This window comes from Malania oleifera, chromosome 4 (assembly GCF_029873635.1).
Source record: "Malania oleifera isolate guangnan ecotype guangnan chromosome 4, ASM2987363v1, whole genome shotgun sequence".
Lineage (NCBI taxonomy): Eukaryota > Viridiplantae > Streptophyta > Magnoliopsida > Santalales > Ximeniaceae > Malania > Malania oleifera.
Window position 1 is genome coordinate 38,713,751 of NC_080420.1, and position 20,068 is coordinate 38,733,818.

Below are 20,068 nucleotides of genomic sequence, written 5' to 3' on the forward strand. Positions count from 1 at the left end.
AAAGAAAAAAAAGGTGAGGAAACTCGGTTTCCTGCTTATTTTTCTTCTATATTAAATACTATTAAAAATAAAAATTTATTTTAATATAATTAAAAATATGGAAAAAAACACCACTCAGAATCAAAATTTTATTCATAAATTTGATATATTATTTATTTATTTATTTTTCTTGATAACCAAACACAAAAATGCAAATTCTTGATATTGTCCTTAGTGTTCTCCAAATTCCAAATGGAGCCTCAAAATTTCACAATCTTTCCTGGACATTTAATTATTGGACACTTATAACCCTTGTTTGTCAAATCTCAAAGAAGTTCAATGTCCTAATTTTGAATTATAGGAGTTCAAAGTAAAGGTCACAAATATCTCTGCTTTATCTAGTAATCTGACACTGATAAAAACAATACAATGCTTCTGTTTAAATGGCAATAGCACAACACAACCTTTTTCCCAACCCAACAGCCTCCCTCCTTCCCCCCTCCCAAAAAATTAAATAAGATGAAATATGGGATTAAAGCACAATGCTTAAGCCTGAGGAAGATTTAAAGAGTGAGCATTGATAAAAGAGCAACAGAAATGGGCTCCGATGCCTCACAAGTGCCAGCAAAATAAGCTCGAGCAGTGCCGTTGCAGGCTCATTATCTTGATCAGCGATGCATCCCTTCTTATATGAGCCCAACAACAGAAGAAATCCAGAACTGAGCAAGCACTGGGAATGCAAATTTGCAACATACGCCTCCAAGAACTGGTATCAAGTTAAGTCAATGACCTGTGAATTACTGCACTTCCTGCAGACGCCTGATTTGCCGCACGATTACTCCCAAAATTCTTTCGATTTGATTCCCGTGCGATTCTTGAACCAAACTAAACCATGACATCAACCAAAAAGAATTAGTAACAACATTTAGTGTCCAAAAGATTAGAACTTCAGGGTGTCACCAATTTAGACTTTGGTTAATATAATTAAATAATCAGGTGAATCAGGAGACCATATGATGACTCTAAAGCAACCCAGTATCCGTATGTTATGTCCTCCCATGTAGCTAACTGAATATATTATGTCCCACTGGCATGACCAACAAAAGTTGACACCTGGTGCCCATTTCGAGATTCAAAACTCAAGTTCTATCATTTGTTCATGTCCAGGTTGAGCTATGAACAAATTTCCAGAAGTCGCTTGTAATTTAGTAAATTTTATGCACCATTCAAGAATGATCTCTGATTTTTTATTTTTTATTTTCCTAGGCATGATCTGTATGTAAAATCACACATTATAGGTAAACAATATCCATGTACTCCAGACGTTATTATCCTTGATGCCTTTCCACAATTGACCTCCTATTGTTTCATTACAGTGAATATATATATATATATCTGAAGGGGGTTACTTACCATGGCAAGGTGACATTATTTGTCTTGATTTTGATAGTAGAAGAGCATTCTGTTTTCAGGGGGGCTTAACGAGCACAAATGCATAACAATCACCCAAATCACTGGCAGAATCACATGATGGGACAAATGAGCACCAGGCAAACTTACATGAGACAAACACTGGAGGCAGGCTGTGCTTTTGTGGGAAAAAAAGCAGCACAGACCAATCCAAGATTTTACTAACCAAAGGACATATTAAATCACAGAACATTAAAAAAATTTCACAATCAGAAACTCTGCATTGACATTGGATTACGGCACACCGAGTACACAAAAAGAATTAACAAGTGCCTACAATTATTTAGACATTTAAAGAAAATCCATTTAGAAACTATGGCTATATATCCTATAGTTATCAGTGAAAGAACAAAAATGAAATTTGAAGACCTGCATGAAGGTGATCAATACAAGATGAAAATGTAAATGTCAAGGCACAAAAATCTTGAAATATTTACAGAAATTAGGGGGAGAATACACACCTGGATTGCTCTTTTAGGCATCACTGCTGCTTCATATAGACCAAGCAATTGTGCAACCTTCAAGAAAGGTACATGAAAATTTCAAACGATTCATAGCAAATAAAAGAGAACAGAAGCAAGAAGAAAGGGAAGGGGAAAAAATAGGAGAAGGAGAAGAAACTGAATGTAGAACAGGTGAAGAAGGCAGTGAATGTAGAGAGAGGAAAGATAGGAACACAAGATGGAAATTTGAATCAAACAAAACTGTACATTAACCGCACTACACGCATGAACAGAGTATTTATACACCCAGCAATAAAAATAAAATAAGTAATTACAAAATAAATTAAATAAAAACTTATAATAACAAGAATTTCAAATCTAAAATAGAAATTCTAATTTCTTAATCTTTAGATATAATATAAGTGCCTAAAATTCTCCATGGTCCTCCATCAAACTCCCCAAGTTAGAGAAAACTCAACCTCAAGTTATGAAATGGCACATTAGTAGCAATCCCATAAACTAGAACAATGTTGAAGAAGAAGAGGTGGCATGAACATTGAATGCACATGTTTTGTTCATGTTCCACCTACTGGTTAGGATAAAATTCTCTCATGCTGTTAAATGCATCTTTGTTAGGTACTCAAAAGAGTTTAGAAAGGATATAGACGTTACTGTGAGCTGAATTCAATTCTAAATTAAACATTATGTACATCCCAATCTTATAATACGATCACCTATTCTAATAAAAAAACAATCCCCTTACAGAATAATATATAATCTTCTACATTTACCCACTTTTCTAATTTACTCATTATATACAAAGATACTTGGGATTTTAACACTCCCCCTCAAGTTGGATCATAGATATTAATCATCTCCAACTTGCTAATGAGATCATCAAAGTTATGTCGTGCCAACCCTTTTGTAAAGATATCTGCAGCTTGTTCCGTGGTAGGTACATAAGTCATACAGATAATCCCTTCTTCAATTTTCTCTTTGATAAAATGTCAGTCCACTTCTACCTGTTTAGTCCTATCATGTTGAACTGGATTGAGAGAGATACTAATGACTGCTTTGTTGTCACAATAGAGTTTGATAGGAAATTTCACCGAGACCTGTAGTTCATCCAAGAGCTTTCGTAACCACAGTCTTTCACATATTCCTTGAGCAACTGCTCTGAACTCAGCTTCGGCACTACTACGAGCCACTACATTTTGTTTTTTGCTCCTCCAAGTTACCAGATTTCCCTAGACAAATGTGCAATAACTGGTGGTGGACCTTCTATCTTTTACTGATCTTGCCCAATCTGCATCTGTAAAGATCTCTACTTCCTTGCTTTCACATTTCTTGAAGAAGAGTCCTTTGCCCAGGGAGCCCTTGAGATATCAAAGGATCTTGTATACAGCATCTAAATGAGTTTCTTTTAATGAATGCATGTGTTGACTTACCACACTAACCGCAAATGCAATATCTGGTCTGGTATGTGATAAGTATATTAGCTTACCAACCAATCTCTGATACCTCTCATTTTCAACAGGTATTCCACAGTCTTCGACCCTCTTTACTGCTTTAATCGGGGTTTCACTAGGTTTGCATCCTAGCATGCCAGTTTCAATTAGGAGATCAGTGATATACTTTCGATGAGAGACATTAAAACCCTTTTTCGTTCTAGCAACTTCCATGCCCAAGAAGTACCGCATTTGTCCAAAGTCTTTAACTTCAAATTCAGGAGCTAGAACTTTCTTCAGTCTTTCCATCTCTACTATATCATCCCCAATTAAGATTATATCGTCAACATACACTACTAGAATTGTTCTTTTACCTCTTTCAGATTGTTGGAAGAACAGGGTGTGATCAGATTGCCCTTGTCGATATCCTTGGTTCTTTATTACTTTTGCAAATCTGTCAAACCATGCCTTGGGAGATTGCTTGAGTCCATACAAGGACTTCTTGAGTTTACACACTCTGTTTTCTTCACCTTTCTTGCTAAAGTCTGGTGGTATTATCATGTAGACTTCTTCTAATTCGCCATTTAGAAATGCATTCTTAATGTCAAGTTGTTGTAGTGGCCAATCTAAGTTGGCTGTCAAGGATAAGAGGACCTGAACTGTATTCAAGTTTGCCACCGGTGCAAATGTCTCCGTATAGTCAATGCCATAAGTCTGTGTAAATCCTTTTGCAACGAGTTGGGCTTTATATCGTTCAACTGTCCCATCAGATTTATATTTCACTGTGAAGAGCCATTTACAACCAACTGGCCTCTTCCCTCTTGGCAAATTCATTACATACCAAGTCCCATTTTTCTCCAGAGCCCACATTTCCTCCATGACAGCCTCCCTCCATTTAGGTATTTCCAAAGCTTCCTGAATATTCTTTGGAATTCTCATCCTGTCAAAGTTAAAGGCAAAAACACGATATCCTGTAGACAAGCTTTTATAAGACATGTATTTAGACCAAGGATATTGAGTACATGACCTGGTTTGTTTTCTGACTACAATAGGTAAATTGATGTCATTAGGTACAGGATTATCAGAAGAGAGCTCATGACTATCTATTACCAAATCGGGATTGGGCGTGGACTCCTGGTTGTTTGGAGCCATCACCGATTCCAACGCTCTTGGTGCCTCAGGTATGAGATTCTCCCTGTTCTTTGTGTTTGGCTTTCTTGAGTAAACAAGTATGTCTGTGTTGTTTTGCTTTCCTGCATCTCCCCCTGAGGTTAAGTGCTCTTTTGTGTTTGACAAGTCAGGAAGTGATGCAATGTGAAGCTCAATAGATGGGTCAAGGAATGAAGTAATAGGAGACTCAATAGATGACATAGAGTCGGTGGTAAGGAAGTCAAAGAACCAATCCTCACTCCATTGCTCCCCCTGAAGAGAGGGCTTTGGGAAATAAGGAGTGGTTTCAAAGAATGTGACATCAAGGCTAGCAAACATTCTCTTTGAGACAGGGTCATAGCATTTGTAGCCTTTCTGGGTAGGGGAGTAACCAATGAAGACACATTGGACGGCACGAGGATCCAATTTATCCCGATGGTGAGCATGAACATGAACAAATGTCGTACAGCCAAAGATTTTCAGCGGAATACTGGAGGGGAGTCGAGAGGTAGGAAAATGTTCCTGGAATTTCTGGAGAGGAGTGGCAAAGGAAAGTATTCAACTTGGCATTCGATTCATGAGATGCGTAGCTGTTAAGATAGCATCTCCCCAAAAATAATTTTTCATGTTTGTAGTGAACATCAATGCCCAGGCTACTTCAAGTATATGTCTGTTTTTCATTCAGCAACCCCATTTTGTTAAGGGGTATCCACACAAGAACTCCGATGAACAATCTCATTTTCTTGAAGATAAGTTCCCAAAATATCATTTAAATATGCCGTACCATTATCAGTACGTAAAATTTGAATGTGAGTCTGGAATTGTGTTGGGATCATGGAATGAAAACTAACAAAAATAGAACGGACTTCAGTTTTATTTTTCAACAAGTAAACCCAACAAAGATGAGTATGGTCATCAATAAAAGTAACAAACAATTTTGTATGGGTGCGATTGAGGGATCTTGAGGGTCCCCACAAATCACTGTGAATCATAGTAAATGGACGGGATGGTTTGTATACAGATGTTGGGAAAGAAGCATGCCGATGTTTTGTAAGCTCACACACTTCACATTGAAACTCATAAGACATTTTATTTGAACAGATAGACGGAAACAAACGTTTTAAATATTGAAAATTTGGGTGACCCATCCTAGAATGCCATAACAAAAGTTCACTATCTCTAGAAATAGATGCAGAATCACAAATTGCAGTATTACATTGTTCACTCAAGCTTGCCTCCTCAAAGTAGTAGAGTCCCTCATACGCCTTAGCAGTGTCAATCGTCTTCCCCGATGATAGGTCCTGAAAAACACAATGAGATGAAACAAATTTAGCAGAGCAATTGGAGTCTTTTGTTAACTGGCTAATGGATAACAAGTTGCAAGATAACTTGGGAACATATAGGATAGATTTTAAGGTTACAGAGTCAGATATTCGGATACTTCCTTTACCGGCAACTTGTGAGAGAGAACCATATGCAATTTTGACTCTCAGATTTCCAGCATATGATGAATAGGATGAAAACAATTGATAAGAACCAGTCATATGATCAGATGCACCCGAGTCAATTATCCATGGTGATTTGTGATAGGATATAATATTTAAGGCTGATAAATAATTACCTCAGTGAGCTAGAGAACCAGTGGAAGACTAACCCAATGTTTGAATTGAGGTAATCATTTTATATAGCTGATCCAACTGCTCAGGGCTAAATGCACTACTTGGAGTGGTATTATTGGTTTTTTCACCTTGTAATTTTTCAGTTGAACTGTTAGTGGTAGCCTGATACCCACAATTTTTTTGATATTGTCTCGGCTTCCAATCTGCAGGTTTTCCATGAATCTCCCAGCAGGTATCTTTTGAATTACCTGGCTTTCAATAGTGCTCGCACCATAATTTGCCTTTTTGTGATCTTTGCCTGTATCCTGCCGGGCCTTTTGAAGTTAGGGCTGAGACGTCAAGCCCATTCGAATTTAGGGCTGGTATTTCAAGCCCAACACGATCCACCTGTGGCTTCAGCATCACGCGTCGTCGGCTCTCCTCCCTCCTTACTTCGGCGAACACCTCTTGAGTTGATGGCAGAGGTCGTCGGCCAAGAATTCTTCCTTGTACATCATCCGGATCTCGGTTGAGGCCGGCCAAGAACTCGAAGACCTGTTCATTTCCGAGTCGTTTTTTGTATCGTGCGCTGTCGCCAGAGCACTCCCATTCTTCTTTGATGCTCAAGTCGAGCTCCTGCCAAAGATGAGTCTTCTCCATGAAATACTCAGTAACGCCACTCTCACCTTGCCTCATCTGCCACAGTTGAGTCTTGATCTCGAAAATCTGCAAGTAACTCTCGGTGTCGGAACATGTCTCACGAACGGTGTCCCAGACGTCCTTCGCCGTTGGCAAGAACAAGTAGATTTTCCCAATTGAAGGCTGCATCAAGTTGACGAGCCAAGCGGTGACCATGGAGTTTTCAGACCTCCCTTTTTGCAAGGCTACAACGTCGGTGGAGTCTGGTTTCCCCCGTTCGCCGGTAAGATAACCTAGCCTCCCTTTCCCTTCAATTAACAATTTTATGGATTGAGCCCATTCACGTAAATTTTTTCCGTTTAATTTCTCCACTATGAGTGGAAAGGCTGTGTTGTCTAGCCCATTAGAACCCCCAACGGATGTGGCCTCTGAGTCGCCGTCGATATTTTCAGAAGAGATCAACCCTCTGCTGTTGACGGTGCCGCTACCCATTGTTAGCTAAGGTTGAGAAAACCTGGCTCTGATACCATGTTAAGCTGAATTCAATTCTATTCAATTCTAAATTAAACATTATGTACATCCCAATCTTATAATACAATCACCTATTCTAATAAGGAAACAATCCCCTACAGAATAATATATAATCTTCTACATTTACCCACTTTCCTAATTTACTCATTATACATAAAGATACTTGGGATTTTAACAGTTACAATCCCATACTCATAAGAAATATGTTGGTGGATATATCATCTTTTTTAGGGAACACCATATTTCTCTAGTGATGGTTCCTCCTTGGAAGTCCATCAACGATTTCTAGTCCACCTACGTGTGTTGATCCTCCCATTCTTACCCTTAACCCTCTAGAGAAAACTTCCACTCCTTTTCTAAACCCATCATTTACTGAGAGAGAAATAATTGAGGGTATGAATGATAAAGGCAGGCACAGACATTGCTATCGCCATGCAGTCACCACTGCCCTTCACCGTTTTTGACTTCTAGTTTTAGAGATCCATCCCAGTCTGACTTGGATTTGCTGATTGCAAACTAGAGAGGTGCCCAAACTTGTGCTCAGCAGTCCTTAGTTGCTTATCCTATTATTCAGTTCATCACCTTCCTGCTACTATGCATTCTTGTGCCTTGTTTATTACCTTTATTTTTATCCCTTCCTCACATGTTGAAGCAATTACTAACCCTAGGGTGGGGGCATGCAGTGGATGACTGATGTAGAGTTAGGGATTGTTCATGGTTTGGTTACCTGAATCGGAACTCTAGAAATGAAATCAAACTGAAGGTTTCGGTTCAATATTTTTATGAACCGAAACTAACCCAAACCCATCGGTTAATTAATGGTCCGGTTAATTTATTGTTCAGTTTGGTTAATCAATCCAAACCAATTCTCTAATCATCATAATTCTTTTTAAGGACACATTAGATATTTTGCTTGTGTTTTGATTTGGTGTGTGCATTTACACTTTATTTTCACAAACCAATCAACTTAAAACATTTAAGATATATTACCTATATTGTGGTCCGCCACTTCCACTTCCCCAGACCCTGCATACGCGGGAGCTTTGTGCACCGCGGTGCCTTTTTTTTTTTATCTATATTTTTATATAATAATATAAAATGTAAGTAATATATAGGGAAAATTACATAACCACCACCACTCCTTGGGTAGTTTAACCAAAAAACACTTAGCCACCATGCGGTTTTATTGTGATCACTAAACTCCCTTGTGGTTTTCAATAGTATGAAAAGTTATAACTCCGTTATTTGCTTGACAGAAAATCACATACACAGGCTATTTTTTGGACAAAAATACCTTAGAATGAGTATTTTTCATGTAATGGAAGGTGTATGAGCTTTGGCAACCTAATTCCTATTTAGGTGCGTTCATGAACATCTACTGCCTCCATACCCCACTATTGAGGACTCCAACTAGTCCTAGGACAACAAAAACAGACTCACGACACCCATCTTATTTTATTGAAATCTGTATACTAACAAAATTTCCATCCATTTCATTATGATGACACGACTAATCTCATGTGGGTTGATGATCATTCCTAATCTTTCATTTCTTTTGTTCTTCAATTTTTTTTTTAATTTTTAAAATATCAAAGCCCATTGTTTTTTTTGGGTTCTAGAGGTACTGCTTTCCTATTGTTGTTGTCATTTTCCAGCTTTAATAAAACAATTATAATATATGAAGTCACAATCCTAAATTACAAAAAATCAAATGTTATAAAATTTTGATCAAGTATAAATAATACATTACAACTCTTCAAATATAAAATTTAGATCAAGTAGTAATTTTATCAAAATACAAAAAAGTTGAAAGAACTTCTACTCTTATTTTCAAAAAATTAAACATTTGCTTATAAATACATCAAATGTAAATAAATGATCGCAATTATTCATATGCATCATGGTTTCAAATTCTGTAGTCCAAAAGAAAGATTCAGAACACACCCAAATAGGGATTAGGTTGCAAAAGCTCAAATACCTCCCATTCCATCAAGCAATGTAGTTATAACTTTTCATACTTTTGAAAACCACAAAGAGGTTTAGTGATCATAATAAAACCACAGTACGGCTAAGTGTTTTATGGTTAAACCATTGAGGTGGACCCGGGGGGGGGGGGGTGTAATTTTCCCTAATATGTATTGTAAATAAATACATATATCGATTCAGTTTTGGTAACAATTGGTTCATGAACATTTAAAACTGAAACTGAACCAATAATTGAAAATCGAAAAAAAAAAAAAAGAAGAACCAAAACTAACCGAACAAATCGGTTAACTGAATTTTTAGTTTGGTTCGGATGGAACTTTCTCATTGGTTTGGTTTTCAAATATTTTTGAACCACCCCAGTAGAATAGATGCCTTGACCCAGCGGCAGATCCAAGACCTGTAGCTAGTGGGGGCTAAAGCTCATGCACAACGTATCTATAAATTTTTATTTTAGTTTATAAGTTTAAATTTTTACAATTATTAGCGATAATAAACTACTATAATATCAATTTTGACATAACATTAGAGTGGTGTACATAGGAAAGAAAAAAAAGAAAAAAGTTTTAGTTCCTTAGGGCTCTTAAATTAAGAATTGACAGTGGTGTACATAAGAATTGACAATAGCTCTCAAAAAATTATGGTCCACCTCAAATGAGGGCTGTAATAAAATAACTCATAGGCTCCCAATATTTTATGAAATTAAGATAAAAAATTTTTCAGAAAATTTTCAAACAAATTTGAGAATCCTGTTTCAAATAAGGAGTTTAGCCATAAAAATATCTCAATATGGCAAAAGTATCATTCGTGTTGAGCTGAGAAATTGAAATGGATCAGATTTTAAATGATTTGTTGTCTTGCTAATCTGAATTAAATGTAGGTTGAACTAGCTTTGCCCTTGAAGGAATGTCATTTTGTGAAATTTACTTCTTATTTTTTCTAATTTTTACATAGCCCCTCAAATCTAATTTACTTCGACTTGGACCTCATACAACAACAAATTCAGTGGGCGCAATTCAAAAAAAAATTCCAGGTTTAGCTTACCTACTTAGAGTCATATACTTATAAAGAGTTTCTTGTCACTTGAGTGGGGGCTATAGTCCACACTCGGGGTAATGTAGTTCTGTCCATACCTTGACCACTCGAGGGCCATGGGAGTTGATGGATCTTCTTCCTAGGGAGTTGGAAGTTGGTTCTACACCGCTAAATATCTTCCTCACAACACCATGAGATGGTTCAATTGGCTGCCAAGGAATACAACTAAATGTTCTTTTATTTTTATTTTTATTTTTTGGAAACCTCTCCTATTGCTAGACTAAATTATATTCGTGCATTAATCTTGTTGAATTAATTATGACAGGCTGTTTTTATACATGCTGGACATGACGGATGCCTAGTTGGATGTGATGAATGCCTTTTTTGTGCAGATATTTGCAAGAAGAGGCACACATGGAGCAACCTCCTAGGTATGTTGCTCAAGGGAGTAAATTGAGGTGTGCAGGTTGCTCAAGGCCATTTATGATCTTAAGCAGTCTCCTCGAGCCTAGTTTGACAAATTTTCAGTTTGGTGATCTTTGCATCGGGTTTTATCCAACAGCATTTTTCAGCAAAAAGCAGAATGTGTAGTACTTCTAGTAGTTTATGTTGATGATATCATATGGTGATGACCAGAGCACGATTGCAGATGTCAACAAGTGGCTTCAAGAAAAAGGTCAAATCAAGGGATTCAATACTTATGTTATTTTTTTGGCATTGACATTGCATGTTGTAAGAAAAGGTAAAATCTTTCTCAGAAAAAATATACCTTGGACTTGCTAAGTGAAACAGATATGCTGGGAGCTAAATTAGTTGTTACTCTTATGGATCCCAATATGATGTTGTCTAGGGATGTTGGACTGGATTTTGAAGACAAAGGTTGATATAGGCAATTAGCTAATTGATCTATTTGACTGTACTAGACTTGAAATATCCTTTGTTTTTGGCGTAGTGAGTTAGTTTATGAAGAATCCCAAAAAGCCACAGTAAGATGCTGTTTGTAGGATTCTGCTACATCTAAGGCTCTCCCAACAAAGGTTTGATATATAAATGTAATAAAAACTATGAGATCATAGGATATTCTAATGCTAATTGGGCCAACGCTCTTGAAGATTGAAGATCTACTACTGGATACTAATACTGTACATTTGTGGGAGGAAATCCAGTTACCCAGCATAGCAAGAAACAAACTTGCAAGCAAGTTCTAGTGCAAAAGCAGAATATCAATTATTATCAAGCTATTTTTAAAGTCTCACGCGGTTAAACTCTCTTATGCCAGAGATGATATTCTTGGTAATGAAGCCCATAGTTATGTTGTGATAACCAAGTTGCCATTTATAGTGCTACCAACCCTGCGTTTTCATGACAGGACAAAGCACATTGAAGTTGAATGTCATTTTTGTGAGAGGCGATGTGTTGAAGAAGGTTATAGGACTCCATTTGCTAAATCTGTGAATAAGTGATATTTTCTCACAAAGGCTTCATTTAAACCTGCTTTGTCTCATTGATGGAACAAGCTAAGGTTAGGTGATACTTATACACCACCAACTTGAGGGCAAGTGTTAGAAGAGCATAGGTTGTTTTAGTAATTAGGCAGTGTGACTGGGACTTTTGCCCTCCATGTTTTCTTATAATTTATTTACAAGAAGAGTTGTACATATGCTCCGCAATATTGCGGGCCTTCATCATCTAATCCCTTCTTTTATTCTCTTATCCATCTCTAACGCTAGGTGCCATATTTTCACTTTCAAATCTTCAGTTCATTTCAGCGTTGCAACAGAACTCTAGCTAGCTTGACACCAACCTAACCAACAACCTTAACCTCCATCTATCACTCCTGCTTTCCTCAAACTTCCACCCAACCTCCAACCTTCAAAGAAAGTCCTCTAGAATCATCGTAAGCATGCAAAATATCTCTTGCCCTGGCATACTAGACAAAATTTCCAAAGTACCATACAAGTTTTTATTCCATACAACCAGACCTTGAACCTTCTCCTTTTCCACCTAAACACTCCACTCGATGACAGAACTGCTATATCCACCCTCAGTGAACCCCTTCACCCCCATAAGCCTAAATCAAACCCTCCTCAAGAGATTTTTCTGAAGCCCCTTTCCCTTTCCCTCATTGAAAATCCTCCTCTGAAGTCTGTTTCCCCTTCCTTTGTTGCAAATCCTCTTTCGAAATCCCCTTTCCCTTCCCCTACTGCAAAGCATCTTCAACCTTCGAAAGATTCATACCTAACATTGACCTCATGATTAGGTTTTGAAGAATGGTCTGTGCAGGTACTATTAATAACAGTTGAGGGCTGATCCATAATCACAGCCTGACATGCACCAGCAACAGCCCACAATTTGTATCATTTTAAATATGGCCCAGATGCAAAGTGATATTAATAACACCAAGTCCAAGCCCAACCCAACCCAAACCCACATCAATCTTGGGCTCTTGTACAACACCTGTCAACTTCTCACAAATCTTAGGCTGCCCCAAAGCTTGCAGAACCATCCACCACTGTCGCTCCATCACACAGGGGCACCAGCCCTCCACATTTATAACACCACACCACATCCTTAAGGACTACTGGCTGTGGCTTCCATGAAAGCACCTCCTTCCACCTCCAGCGAGCAAGATGATGAGATGATAACCCCACCCCACATTCGTAGCTGAAGATTTACTCCATATGCAAGCCAGCAGTTGTAACACCTCCATATACATCCTGTCCCATCCAAACATGAAAATAGAATTTCCCTTATCAAACAATCAAAAACCCAACTCAAAGAACTTTCCACATTCAATTTGCCTCATCGCAAATTGAACCTTGCCAAACTTTCCATAACAAATAAAGTGGTTTAATCTCAAAAAGGCTAAAGGCAAATGTGCCATTGAAATAGTAAATCTAAAGGCTGTGTGAAGTTTTTTTCTTTTTTTTTTGTGAAATTGCATCAATTTCTTGCTGCAGCAGTTGAAATCATGACTAAGTTGTACAAATTTCTCATGATAGACTCAATTTCCTGCAGTAACTCAGTATCTCACAGAAATCCTCAAATTTTTCTCTCACAAGAAAATCTTGAAATATCACATAGGATCACAATTTTAAAGCTGACAACAATTTCTCCTCTACTATCTGTATTCTTCACTGGCTGTCCAAATCCTCTTGGCCAGTCAATATACCATGATAAAAAGTTGATTTCCCGCAGCTGCTTATCAATTTCTTGAAGCTGGAATAACCGGAACACAGAAGTGAGAAAGCGAGATTCACTCTTTCATCAGCAGTATTTAGTATGGGCAGCCAGCGATAAACCTCCAACAGTGATTTTCTAGTGGCTGACAGACAGGAGGGTGGAGTTCATAAGAGGAAATACCAAGAAAGCGGATAACTTGAAGGGGCACTGGCAGATCGAAATTTTGGCACTGCATAACACAATGGCTGTTGGATGGTGGTGAAATTTTGGGTTTGGGCATGGTCAGTGACTTCCAAATTTGATGGTGATGCCAGTGTCAAATCACCCCAAATATTTTTTATTTTTTATTTTTTATTTTTATTTTTAAACAACTAGTGCTTGCAACTGCTCCGGGGTTGTAGCAGGGAGGTTAGACAGCAATAGTAATGTAAATTCTCTGCAAATGCATCCAATATACAGTTCTCTTCATAATTTCACACCATCTGCAACAGCCTTTTTTTTTTTTTTTTTGAAATGCAATAAACTATCACGACCATTTCTGGCACAAATTGGAGATAATTTTGGGTTCAGCTTTGTTTGAAATGTGACATATCTGAGATTTGCTCAGGTAAAAAGTTTATGCTAGGTAGTAGGGAGCTAGAAGTGTGGGAAAAAGAAAAGGGAAAAGATGGAGGAGAAGAAGAGAGAAAAAAGTTAAGGGGAAAGATAGGATGAAAAACTGAAAGGAGAAAGGAGAAATAAATAGGCAGTGAATGTAAAGGGTGGGACAGAAAGGAGCACGATGGAAATTTGGTTGATCCACAACTGCACAATACACAAATAGATTATTTTTACACCCAACATTAAAAGTAAAACAAGTCAAACCAACCCTTAAAGAACTAGATATATAGTAACCCTAAGTTAACTACAGCTTCTAGTGTAACCACAATTTCCAAACTAAAATGGAAATCCTAATTTCGAAATGTATCACTACAATGTAGGTGCCAAAAATTCTACAGAATCTGTCCTCCATCACCCGCCCAACAGCAATTGATTTTAAAAAGACCAAATTACAAACAAAACCTCAACATATCAAGAGACCTTTGAGCTTAAATTTGGGCTTCCATATGAAACATGTGTAGACACCCCAATTTTAACTAGGCCTTCGTGAGAAAACCCGGTGTACTTAAAAGCTAACTTTATATCCCGGGTGTATTAAAATGAGTCCCGGCATTTTCAATTGAGTCTCTGTCTTTAAATTGAGTCCTGGTCATTTTTAAATTGAGTCCCTGTTCTTAAATCGAGTTCCGGGTATTTTAAATTGAATCCCAACATTTTTAAAATTTGAATCTTTTATTTTTAGGGTCCCTATATTTTTTAAATTGAATCTGGACGTTTTAGATTGAGTCTTTTAAAATTTTAATTGAGTTCTGGAATTTTTAGATCGAGTCTTTGTTTTTATTTTTATTTTAGGGATTTATGTTGGCAAGAAAATAAAAAGAAAATAATAAAAAGGAAAAAGGAGGGGGAGCTTAGATATTTAGGGTTTGTTTGTTTTATAAAAAGGAGGCTCTATCTTCTTCTCTTCCTCCCATCTCACGACCAGCCTCCCCAGGCCGTAGCCCCCCACTCGCCCATTCATCTCTCCCTCTCTTCTTCCATCTTCCTCATCTCGCTCTCCATCTCTCTCTCTCTTTCTCCGGCGAGCCTCACCACTGCACCCTCTGCCATCACCACGGCCGGCAGCCCCCCCCCTTTCTCCCTCACGCATCCATTCACACTCAGCCGTGAGACCCCCCTGACGGCCTTGCAATATTCCACGATGCCCCCAGTTGCTCCCCCACGATTTTACACACCCATGAGCCTCGCAGCAACCATCGTCGTCACCCTCTCCACTGTCGCCGTCGCCCTCCACCACATACACAGAGCAGCTGCGTTCCCCACAGCCCAGCAGCCGTCGTGGTCGCAGCTGCTTCTGCCACTGCTGCATCTGTGGGACTCTCCTGATCCTCCTCGTTCTCCGGCGACCCAACGCCAGCAGCCGGTCCTTCCAACTCTGTCAGCATCCCTCCGGTGGGCTTCCCTGCATGCAGGCCACAGGCACACACACACGCACCCCAGCAAACATGCAAACACACACACACGCTGCACACACTGTTGCACACACAACACACACACTCAGTACACACATGCTGACCTTTTTTAATTTATTTTATTATTATTAATTTTTATTTTAAATTGTAATACTTGTTTTATGTATATCCACGGTTATATTTTTGTTGTAGTCATTAGATACTAATTGATTTATCATTATGGTTGCAGAATTTTTGTTGGAGCTTGTTTCAATGTTTAAAGGTCAAATTTTTGTTACATTAATTGTACGTATTAAATATTTAATATTTTTATTGTAGAATTATTGTTGTGGTTTGTATTTTAATACTTGATCTTCATGTTTAGGTTTTTGGTTGTTATTGTTGTATCGTCGTGGGATTTTTAATATTATTATATTTGTTCTTGCAGCTAATATCCATGTTCATATTTTTGGCGTTAATATTAATTAATTTGTGTTTATCATTCAGGATTTATTTTTTAATTGTCCCCGTTAGTATTAATTGATTTAGCATTATCGTCGCATTGTTTTTATTAGTTAACATCCATGCTTATATTTTTTTTTTTTTTATCTTTGTAGGATTCTTATTACTGTAATATTTGTTTAAGATATCCATGGTTATGTTTTTCTTTGTAAAAATTAATTGGCTTATTTTTGTAGTTGTAGGATTTTGTAAGTATTAATTGGGTTCATAATATTGTGTTATTTAGTGTTTTAGTAATCATATATTTAGTAGTTTAGTATTTTAAGTAGTCACATATTTAATAACTTAGTATTTTAAGTGGTTACATATATTCAGCAATTCAGTATTTTAGTAATATTATATATTTAATTTAGTATTTTAAGTAATTATATATATTTAGTAATATAGTATTTTAAGTAATATTATATAATTAGTAATTAGGTATTTCGAGGCAACATTATATTATTTAGTATATTTGATTTTAAGTAATAATAAATATTTAGTATCTTATTAATATTAGATATTTAGTACATTAGATTCAGGGTTATAATGTATATTTGGTATCTTATCATTTTAATATTATGTAATTGGTACATTAGTATTTTATTTATCTTTTAGGTTTGATATGGTATGCTCAGTATTCTAATTTGAATTTATATATCTATCATTATTATAATATTTTCATATTACACTATTAAATAATTTCCTAATTTTAATCCCTATGATTTTAACGAGAGGGTATAAGCTTTCGGGCTTCACATACCCCAGTTCTGAGGGAATATATAGTTTGATTTATTTCTTTAAATGTGTATTTCAAAAATTCACTATAGGGGAGTAATTTTTAAAGATCTATTAAATTAAATTTGGGATAATTCTTGATTAATTAGGTACCGTTCGTAAGAACAGGCACGTAGGAGGTGCTCGTACCTTCCCCTCACGTAACCGAACTCCCGATCCCGGCTTTGGTAACGCAGACCAATTCTACCCTTAACTAGGTAGTAAGTAAGTGTTCTAACCACACTAAAAGGTTAGTGGTGACTCTACTCCTGTTTTATTCAAAAATTTAAACCACATTTTTATTTCGCCACCCCGGGGCACCCACGCTCCAGGACATCGCGACAGCTTGCAACTAAAAGATTTATTAAATTTGAACTCGAGATAATTTCTAATTAATTACTAGCTCGACTCTCTAATGTCCCCATCGGAGTCGCCAAATTGTCATGACGTTCCGGAGCGCAGATGCCCCGGGGTGGCGAAATAAAAAATGTGGTTTAAATTTTCGGGAAAAACAGGAATGGAGTCGCCACTAACCTTTTAGTATGGTTAGAACACTTAATTACTATCCAGTTAAGGGTAGAATTGGTCTATGTTACCAAAGCCAGGATCGGGAGTTCGGTTACGCGAGGGGAAGGTACGAGCACCCCCTACGCGCCCGTTCTTACGAACGGTACCTAATTAATCAAGAATTATCCCAAATTTAATTTAATAGATCTTTAAAAATTACTCCCCTACAGTGAATTTTTGAAATACACATTTAAATAAATAAATCACACTATAATATATATTCCCTCAGAACTGGGGTACGTGAAGCCCGAAAGCTTATACCCTCTCGTTAAAATCATAGGGATTAAAATTAGGAAATTATTTAATAGTGTAATATGAAAATATTATAATAATGATAGATATATAAATTCAAATTAGAATACTGAGCATACCATATCAAACCTAAAAGATAAATAAAATACTAATGTACCAATTACATAATATTAAAATGATAAGATACCAAATATACATTATAACCCTGAATCTAATGTACTAAATATCTAATATTATTAAGATACTAAATATTTATTATTACTTAAAATCAAATATACTAAATAATATAATGTTGCCTCGAAATACCTAATTACTAATTATATAATATTACTTAAAATACTATATTACTAAATATATATAATTACTTAAAATACTAAATTAAATATATAATATTACTAAAATACTGAATTGCTAAATATATGTAACCACTTAAAATACTAAGTTATTAAATATGTGATTACTTAAAATACTAAACTACTAAATATATGATTACTAAAATACTAAATAACACAATATTATGAACCCAATTAATACTTAAAAAATCCTACAACTACAAAAATAAGCCAATTAATTTTTACAAAGAAAAACATAACCATGGATATCTTAAACAAATATTACAGTAATAAGAATCCTACAAAGATAAAAATAAATCAACAAAAATATAAGCGTGGATGTTAACTAATAAAAACAATGCGACGATAATGCTAAATCAATTAATACAAACGGGGACATTAAAAAAAAATCCTAAATGATAAACACAAATTAATTAATATTAACGCCAAAAAAGTGAACATGGATATTAGCTGCAAGAACAAATATAATAATATTAAAAATCCCACGACGATACAACAATAACAACCAAAAACCTAAACATGAAGATCAAGTATTAAAATACAAACCACAACAATAATTCTACAATAAAATATTTAATATTTAATATGTACAACTAATGTAACAAAAATTTGACCTTTAAACATTGAAACAAGCCCCAACAAAAATTCTGCAACCATAATGATAAATCAATTAGTATCTTATAATGACTACAACAAAAATATAACCATGGATATACATAAAACAAGTATTACAATTTAAAATAAAACTTAATAATAATAAAATAAATTAAAAAAGGTCAGCATGTGTGTACTGAGTGTGTGTGTGTGTTGTGTGTGCAACAGTGTGTGCAGCGTGTGTGTGTGTGTGTGTGTGTTTGCATGTTTGCTGGGGTGCGTGTGTGTGTGCATGTGGCCTGCATGCAGGGAAGCCCACTGGAGGGATGCTTACAGAGTTGGAAGGACCGGCTGCCGGAGTTGGGTCGCCAGAGTACGAGGAGGATCAGGAGAGTGCCACAGATGCAGCAGTGGCAGAAGCAGCTGCGACCGCGACAGCTGCAGGGCTGTGGGGAACGCAGCTGCTCTGTGTATGTGGCGGAGGGCGACGGCAACGGTGGAGAGGGTGACAACGATGGTTGCTGCGAGGCTTGTGGGTGTGTAAAATCGTGGGGGAGCAACTGGGGGCATCGTGGAATATTGCAAGGCCGTCAGGGTGCCTCTCACGGCTGAGTGTGAATGGGTGCATGAGGGAGAAAGGGGGGGGGGGGGCTGCAGGCTGTGGTGATGGCAGAGGGTGCAGTGGTGAGGCTCGCCGGAGAAAGAGAGAGAGATGGAGAGCGAGATGAGGAAGATGGAAGAAGAGAGGGAGAGATGAATGGGCGAGTGGGGGGCTACAGCCTGGGGAGGCTGGTCGTGAGATGGGAGGAAGAGAAGAAGATAGAGCCTCCTTTTTATAAAACAAACAAACCCTAAATATCTAAGCTCCCCCTCCTTTTTCCTTTTTATTATTTTTCTTTATTTTCTTTCTATTTTCTTGCCAACATAAATCCCTAAAATAAAAATAAAAACAAAGACTCGATCTAAAAATTCCAGAACTCAATTAAAATTTTAAAAGACTCAATCTAAAACGTCCGGACTCAATTTTAAAAATATAGGGACCATAAAAATAAAAGATTCAAATTTTAAAAATGTTGGGATTCAATTTTAAATAACCGGAACTCGATTTAAGAACAGGGACTCAATTTAAAAATGACCAGGACTCAATTTAAAGACGGACTCAATTTAAAATGTCAGGACTCATTTTAATACACCCGGGATATAAAGTCAGCTTTTAAGTACACCGGGTTTTCTCGTGAAGGCCTGGTTAAAATTGGGGTGTCTACAACATGAAGACAACCTTTTGTCATGGCAACACAACAAATATGGGGGGAGGGGAATGGAGGCCAAGAAAGGAAGGTTGGATTTGCAGCTCATGTATAAAAAATGAAGAAAATCAAGGAGAAAGGAGAAAGAATATGTGAAGAAAACAAGATGGTGGGAAGTGATGAAACTGTTGATTGTTATCTTAGTCATTTAGCATTGTTAGTGTGTTAGTGTTATGTTAACGAGAGTTAGTAAGGGTATTATGGTCAT

General features: G+C 36.9%; 1 protein-coding gene across 4 annotated transcripts in view; it reads right to left on the bottom strand.

Moving 5' to 3' along the window:
* Positions 1–294: 294 nt before the first annotated feature.
* The window catches only part of LOC131154429 (uncharacterized), a 59,508-nt gene continuing 39,734 nt past the window's right edge, over positions 295–20,068 (bottom strand). For 2 of the 4 annotated variants that reach the window (XM_058107197.1, XM_058107196.1), the window contains exons 13-14: positions 1,911–1,967; positions 295–864 (exon numbers count right to left, since the gene is read on the bottom strand). In XM_058107197.1, the coding sequence (XP_057963180.1) occupies positions 757–864; positions 1,911–1,967 (165 nt within the window). In that variant the 3' untranslated portion in view covers positions 295–756. Of the gene's footprint in view, positions 865–1,392; positions 1,494–1,910; positions 1,968–20,068 lie in introns of those variants that run through there. The other 2 variants (XR_009136434.1, XR_009136435.1) reach the window with 2 other exon arrangements.